Source organism: Oncorhynchus masou, chromosome 1 (genome assembly GCF_036934945.1).
Source record: "Oncorhynchus masou masou isolate Uvic2021 chromosome 1, UVic_Omas_1.1, whole genome shotgun sequence".
Classification (NCBI taxonomy): Eukaryota; Metazoa; Chordata; class Actinopteri; order Salmoniformes; family Salmonidae; genus Oncorhynchus; species Oncorhynchus masou.
Genome location: NC_088212.1, coordinates 79,470,845 through 79,478,810, shown reverse-complemented (window position 1 = coordinate 79,478,810; position 7,966 = coordinate 79,470,845). Strand labels below are relative to the sequence as shown.

The following is a 7,966-nucleotide window of genomic DNA, read 5'->3' as shown; positions in this document are numbered from 1 at the left end:
TAAAGTTCCATGTATTTATTCAAACAGTTATATACACATACAGTAGTTAAATTCATACAAGTCAAGTCTCAAACTTGCTTAAAAAGAAACAAAAAAATATTTTCCATCTGCCACCAGAGGTCAGCCAAGCCACAGTGGGGCCTGCTATTGCACTCTGGGTAATATAGGCACAGCGAAGATGAGAAACCAGACACTCGTGTTCTCAGCAGCCCAGTCACAGGAACAACTCATTCGCCATTTTTTTTAGTAATATATATATATATATATATATATATATATTTTTTTTTATATTTATATATATATATATATTTTTTTTTATATTTATATATATTTATTTCTACTGTTCGTTGGTCCAAAAACAAGGGTTTTCTATAAAATATAGTCTGGAAGAAAACAGATGGCACAGAGATCTACTCTCTTTAAGGATATTGCTTAAAGATCATGCAGACCAACCGCCAACTCTCTTCACATTTAAATAAATCTAAATTTTAGGAAGAGTTTTTTTTGGATTAAACCAAGAATCAATATTGGTCATGTTCGTACACTACAGAACTAAATTAGACTTCAGCTACGTGAGCCTTAGCCTACTCTGATTGTAACAAAGACAACAAAAGAGTACTTGGACATACTATTCTAAATATAAATGGCATGCCATACAAATGCTTTCACAGCAGAAACAAACACTGTTACACAAGTAGCTGTCATTAAGCTCAGCATCCAGCATGTTACTGTGGCTCTCACTACTGTACATAGTGGCCTTGTCTTTTCTAGTTTTAGAAAAAGGGAGTAGTGGAACGAGCGTCTGATTTCCCTTCTATCCAGTACAGTAGTAGTTTCAGTCAGTCTATATGGCTCTTATCTAATATTACACTGTATAGCCCAGCATTGGAAGGCACATAATTTACTACTAACATGCATACAGTACATACATAGTTTTTGCAGACATGCACACATACAGTAGTGTTTTCAGACTGACAAACCAGACACAGGGGAATAGGGATTTTGTTTGAAGGTATGAACATCTTATATAGTGGGCCGTAGTGGTCATTTAGCTAAAACAAGGGGCGAAGTGGTTTCATGCTTTAGGTGAGTGGTACATTTCATTGGCATCGTCAGTGGATGTTATGGAAGTATTCACACAAGGCACTTTGTGCCAGACACACAGGAAGGAGGATGTGCATCGTATATAAATATGTGACCTACCTAGTGCTGTGGGGAGAGGTGTCTGTCGGTCTGTGTATGAATGTTGAGAGGGAGCTTGAGAAGGAGGCTAGGAGAGTCGGCAGATTGTTTGTGGGGAGGTGTGTGCGCGTGTGTGTTTGTATCAGTAGTGGAGGGAGAGGAAGTGACAAGGGAGAAAAGGAATTAGCAGTTGTGGTCCTCAACTCCTCCCTCCATGGTAGCGGTCAGCTGGTCGAGGTCAGTCGCAGCACACCAGCAGACGGACGGGGAGACCAGACAGGGGGTGGTTGGCGCGCTCGGCCACGGCCCGCCTGGCTGACTCCTCGCTGGGGAAGGTGATCAGGGCCTCGCCGCTACGCTGGCCACTGAAGTTGTACAACAGGAGGACGGCGTCCGGCTGGAGCTGGAGGCAACAAACCACAGGAGATGAAGAGATGAAGAGAGTCGTGGAGAGAGAGAGAGAGACAGAGGGAATAGAAGCCACACCGCTCAGTCATTAGCACCATCCCAACACCAGGGGGCCACAACCCAGAAGAGTTGGAGTAGATCCTGCACTGATCAACCCAGTAAAGTTGGATGAGTCAGACGAGAAACCACCGGTCAATGCAATTCCTTCTAATGCATGCTTCCCTTTAGAAGAGCTACAGTCCAAAAGCAATCCCCTGAGCAGTCTGTGGGATCAGGATAGCAATGTGTTAATCAACTCAGAAAGAACACCACTAGGTTAGCACACTCAGGTCAAAGGCTAGATGAGAGATAGAGAGAGAGGAAAAGAGGAGAAACAGAAAGAGTCACTCTGGAGCACACTGTTGATTTGACATTAGGCAGGTGGACTGGCAGGCAGGCAGACGGGGGCCATGTGAGGTACAGGGTAGGCTGGTAACTTACCTTAGTCTCCCTACAGACAGAGCCACTCTTTGGGCTGAATCAGACTCCTGGTCTGTCCCTGACTCATCTGAACCATGCTGCTGTAGTCTTCAGGAGAGTACTACAGTGTAATGAGGTTCACAGTCAGACAGGGGGACTCAGTAGAGCATTATACACGCACACCACATAAATACAATCCCACTTAAATGTAGATACACCACAAGTCCAACAACCCACCTAAAAACTATTATTGGAACGAACATACAGACATACATACATACAGTTGAAGTCGGAAGTTTACATACACCTTAGCCAAATACATTTAAACTCAGTTTCACAACTGCTGACATTTAATCCTAGTAAAAATTCCCCATCTTATGTCAGTTAGGATCACTTTATTTTAAGAATGTGAAATGTCAGAATAATAGGAGAGAATCATTTATTTCAGCTTTTATTTATTTCATCACATTCCCAGTGGGTCAGAAGTTTATATACACTCAATTAGTATTTGGCAGCATTGCTTTTAAATTGTTTGACTTGGGTGTAACGCTTCAGGTAGCCTTCTGCAAGCTTCCTACAATAAGTTGGGTGAATTTTGGCCCATTCCTCCTGACAGAGCTGGTGTAACTGAGTCTGGTTTGTAGGCATCCTTGCTTGCACATGCTTTTTCAGTTCTGCCCACAAATGTTCTTGAGGTCAGGGCTTTGTGATGGCCACTCCAATACCTTGACTTTGTTGTCCTTAAGCCATTTTGCCACAACTTTGGAAGTATGCTTGGGGTCACTGTCCATTTGGAAGACCCATTTGTGACCAAGCTTTAACTTCCTGACTGATGTCTTGAGATGTTGCTTCAATATATCCACCTAATTGTATTTTATTTATTTTGTGAAGTGCACCAGTCCCTCCTGCAGCAAAGCACGCCCACAACATGATACTGCCACCCCTGTGCTTCACGGTTGGGATGGTGTTCTTCAGCTTGCAAGCCTCCCCCTTTTTCCTCCAAACATAACGATGGTCATTATGGCCAAACAGTTGTGTTTGTTTCATCAGACCAGAGGACATTTCTCCAAAAAGTATGATCTTTGTCCCCATGTGCAGTTGCAAACCGTAGTCTGGCTTTTTTATGGCGGTTTTGGAGCAGTGGCTTCTTTCTTGCTGAGCGGCCTTTCAGGTTATGTCGATATAGGACTCATTTTATTGTGGATATAGATACTTTTGTACCCGTTTCCTCCAGAATCTTCACAAGGTCCTTTGTTGTTGTTCTGGGATTGATTTGCACTTTTCGCACCAAAGTAAGTTATCTCAAGGAGACAGAATGTGTCTTCTTACTGAGTGGTATGACGGCTGCATGGTCCCATGGTGTTTATACTTGTTCATCTGTACAAACAATAGTACACGTGGTACCTTCAGGCGTTTGGAAATTGCTCCCAAGGATGAACCAGACTTGTGGAGATCTACAATTTGTTTTGAGGTCTTGGCTGATTTATTTTGATTTTCCCATGATGTCAAGCAAAGAGGCACTGAGTTTGAAGGTAGGCCTTGAAATACATCCACAGGTACACCTCCAATTAGCCTATCAGAAGCTTCTAATGCAATGACATTTTCTGGAATTTTCCAAGCTGTTTCAAGGCACAGTCAACTTGGGTGTATGTGAACTTCTGACCCACTGGTATTGTGATAGTGAATCATAAGTTAAATAAGCTGTCTGTAAACAATGGTTGGAAAAATTACTTGTGTCATGCAAAGTAGATGTCCTAACCGACTTGCCAAAACTACAGTTTGTTAACAAGAAACTTGGAGTGGTTGAAAACAAGATTTAATGACTCCAACCTAAGTGTATGTAAACTTCTGACTTCAACTGTACATGCATTCACTACAAGTGTAGTGTAAGACACTAATCCACCACTCAGAACAGTTCCTCACCCAAACGGAGTGCTCAGTCAGACAGCACAACAAGTTTCTAATTGATCTAGATAGCAGAAACCAGGGGACAACCGGTCAGGATGAGTTTACAGTGGTTAAGCCAAGAGTCAGGACTGAACTCAGCAACACCCTCTCTTTAGCATATACACAGTGTGTAGGACTGTAAAGCCCTACAGTAACTGGTCAGGTGTTCTCACATGCTGGGAGCTTAGAGTTAGCCCCGAGAAAAACACACACACACACGACATTAAAAACCAGCAGAAACTTTTCCAAACAAACCTTCAAGAGCACAAAGAGACCCAAAACACCTCAGTTCCATCCCTGCATCCTCAGGCTAGAACACCTAATACACCTGCCCAACCAATCACAGTACTGTGAGAGTTCAGTTCATACCTCCTCTGTAGACTCACTCCGCCTACTCAGCCAGTCAGCCAATGAGGGAGAAGCAAGAGAAGGGGAGAGCACAAGTGCACACGTCCCTTATTGAATATGCTGCAGTGCTGAACCATGGTTTGTGTTGCAGTAAAGCATTCTGGTTGCTAATATATGAGCACACAGACTGTTCAATTCTGAATGATGGGTTTGCCTACAGGCTTGTAGTCAAACAAAGCTGGTTTTGTCATGAGGTGGGGGAATTATACAAATATGCTATTAATGAATAAGAAGGGTTTGGACAGTTTGTCCAGGTATTTCTTAATGTGTGTATTGTTTTATATTACTGCACTGTTGGAGCTAGAAACATAAGCATTTCACTGCACCCGTGATAACATCTGCAAATTGTGTACGCGACCAATAACATTTGATGTAACACAAGCCATACAATGTACCAACAGTAGAGTCCTACACGGGTCAGTTCTGGAGCCGCACCCGCCCAAAACCAATTCAGAGCCCCATCTGACATCAGATTTTTCTCCTCAACCTGATCCACCTGCATAGAATTGCCTACAGCTGACAAAACCCTTACATTCAATATCTTTTAGATAATCAAATAGTTGAATTGAAACTTAAACAATTCCAAGAATGGAATATAGGCTGCAATAATACATTTATAGGCTATAGCCTACTCAAACCTTAACCAGCGCACCGGTTTAAACTGTATATGGCCTGCGTATGGTCCAAATGAACGAAAGCCTGAATTAACTGATATTAAACTGAATTGGCCCACCTTAAACAAATACCTGCTTGCAAGTTTGGCTGTCTGCATAGCCACTCCATCTACCGGGTTGTTGTCCTGGTCCACAATGACTCACGCAGCACCTGTTTCCTCTATGGTGTATTTCAGAACCTTTTTCTTTCTCCGGTTAGGCCTACGTTAGCCTTTTTCACGTGAGCTAGGCTAGCCAGGGAAAGTACACTTGGCAACGTATTCACGTGGGGGGATAAAACACATGTTTCAGCACCACACAATGGACAGTTCCCTGATCCACTGCGTGCATGGCTGGTAGCCTACATGTCTGCCTCACCGCTCACAGAATGGAATTCGCAACACAATAAGCTCCAGGGTTTGTTAAAAAATATATTATCTTGATTTAAAATGCTTCCGACCCGCAATATAATTGTTCTGAACCGCGAGCCGACCCGTGGGTTGAAATAACTTTTTCATTGCACCCGCTAGCTGATTTTTTTTGCAGGTCAACCGCAGGGAGCTGACCAGATGCAGGACTCTAACCAACGGCTCCTAAACTCTGTAAAACTAGCAGAACATCCTGCTTTGCTACAGTCTGTCACACAGGCACAAACATATACCCACATTAGACAGAAGATGTATTTTTACAGGTAACATACCACAAGGCAATGTTTATATGAGCCCAATTGAAACAGGCCCTTATTTCCAACTCATTTGCAGGTATACTCCTTTTATACATGTCAGTGAGTAACTAGCAGGGATGTTGTTAAACAATGGGGGCTGTTTGCATTTCAAATTAGGGAGGTGTTAAAACAATGGAAGTGTTCATGAATTTACCTGAAAAAAGCAGAGAACCAATCACACAGACCCAATACCTGTATTTTGGTTACAGCATCTAAACATGTAAGAATCATGACTAGGTCTTAGGTGGCTTTTAATTTCCCATGTTTTTTTACCCCCACAAAAAAGCTGGCATGATAAAATTGTGGGATCTTTGTATATGAAAGGGACAATACACAAAAAAAGAGTGGTGAAGAAAATCAACCAAGACACATTAAACTGCAATGGAGTTTAAGGAGCGGGACTGGGGAGACTGGAACTAAGGAGACTGGGGTAGAGGGAGGGAGGGGATTGTTTTAGGAGACTATGGAAGGAGAAGGAGAGGTTAGTAGTGGGGGTCATATTGGAGGTTCTGACCTGGTATCCCTGGAAGAAGCTGAGGATGTCTTTGACCCCGGCGTTGTAGGGCAGACCCTGCATCCTAACTAGAGCGCCGTGCTGGGGCATCATGGGAGAGGCAACGTGGCCTTGGGCATGGGGCTGCTGGGCCGCTAACGCTACTGACCCTGGAGGAGACGCAAAGTAGCTCATCGTGGAGGGAGAGACTGGGGGGCTAGAGAGAGAGAGAAACATCTATTTTCTTTCTTTGGAAGCAAGTATACATTATTCAGAAGATGTTCCAGTGTCAAAATCAATACCAAACATGGCACTTTGAACTGCATACATTCATGAAACACACATGACAAAAGAGGATGTACAGTTCATATTGACAAAACCCGAGAGGGAAATGGTTGTGTGGTTTGTACACTAACCTGGGGTAGTACACAGTGTAGTTCACACTAACCTGGGGTAGTACGCAGTGTAGTTCATGTTCATGTTCATGTAGAGCTGTGCAGGGTGGTGCTGTGGGGGGTAGTAGGCCAGGGTGGGGGTGGGGTGGGGGCTGTGTGGGGGCTGGGGTGTTCTGGGGGTGGCCAGTAGGGGGGGCTGGTACAGAGCAGCCTCAGAGAGCATGGCAGGAGAAGGGAACGCAGCATAGGCCGGAGGAGCCAGACCTGGGGAGAGGACAGAGAGCGAAGTTCAGAATCTCAGATACAACCGCAGGCACATTGGATCCTTATCATAACCTCAATATTACTACACCATCATGCCTAAGCCTGCACATCAAACATCATGCTGAACCGTCACACAGCTCCCAGCAGCATACAACATCAATCAAATGTATTTATAAAGCCCTTTTTACATAAGCAGTTGTCACCAAGTGCTTATACAGGAACCCAGCCTAAAACCCCAAAGAGCAAGCAATGCAGAAGCATGGTCCCTAGGAAAAACTCTAGTTTTACATATGATTGATAAGACTATGTTAGTCACATAAAAGCCTCAAGGTAGTATTGTACTCAGTTGCTTCAGTTCTGTCCTTGATGTTACCCTAACCCTACAACATAAACACAGTGAGGGATGGAGGGAGGTTGTGTATTTACACACAAACAGGCTGTATGGGTCTGTTGCCACATTGACACAAAACACAGTCAGATGACCTTGTGGGCTGAGGGTGGATTTGCAGGTACACTCCCCAAACCAATCTGGCAACTCAAGTGACTTTGTTGGGCTGAAGGCACCGAATGACCTTGTGGGGATGACCGTTCCCAGGTACACTCTGCCATCAACCTGGCAACCCGAGTGAGTGACTGTCATAACTCCAGGTCAAGCCAGTGAGATTACAGTTGTCAAACATGAGGTTGAATAAATGGAAAAAAAGTCAACAGCAAACAGAAACAGTCATTTGAGCAACTGCTCTCAAAGTGTGTCCATCAGAATTCACAACAGCCAATAGCCACACCAAGAGTGTGCACTGCCTTCTAGTGATATGATAAGCAGGAATCTAATCTCTATAGCAACAGGGCACTAATAGAACAAAGTACACTGGGATAGATAGACACACACACTTTAACCATGAGTATGCAAACAAACCCTTCAGAGTTTTAATGGGTGTGTTACAACTAATATGGAGGGCATAATTACTACAGCTAACCCTGCCTGTGTAATGTCTTCCCTGAACAAACCATTCAAAAAAAGGCATAACCCCGA

General features: G+C 43.7%; 1 protein-coding gene across 1 annotated transcript in view; it reads right to left on the bottom strand.

The window, feature by feature from the left end:
* The window catches only part of esrp2 (epithelial splicing regulatory protein 2), a 23,632-nt gene continuing 15,666 nt past the window's right edge, over nucleotides 1-7,966 (bottom strand). The window contains 3 exon segments of the mRNA XM_064982576.1: nucleotides 1-1,585; nucleotides 6,296-6,491; nucleotides 6,723-6,933. Coding sequence (XP_064838648.1) covers nucleotides 1,421-1,585; nucleotides 6,296-6,491; nucleotides 6,723-6,933 — 572 coding nt within the window. The 3' untranslated portion in view covers nucleotides 1-1,420.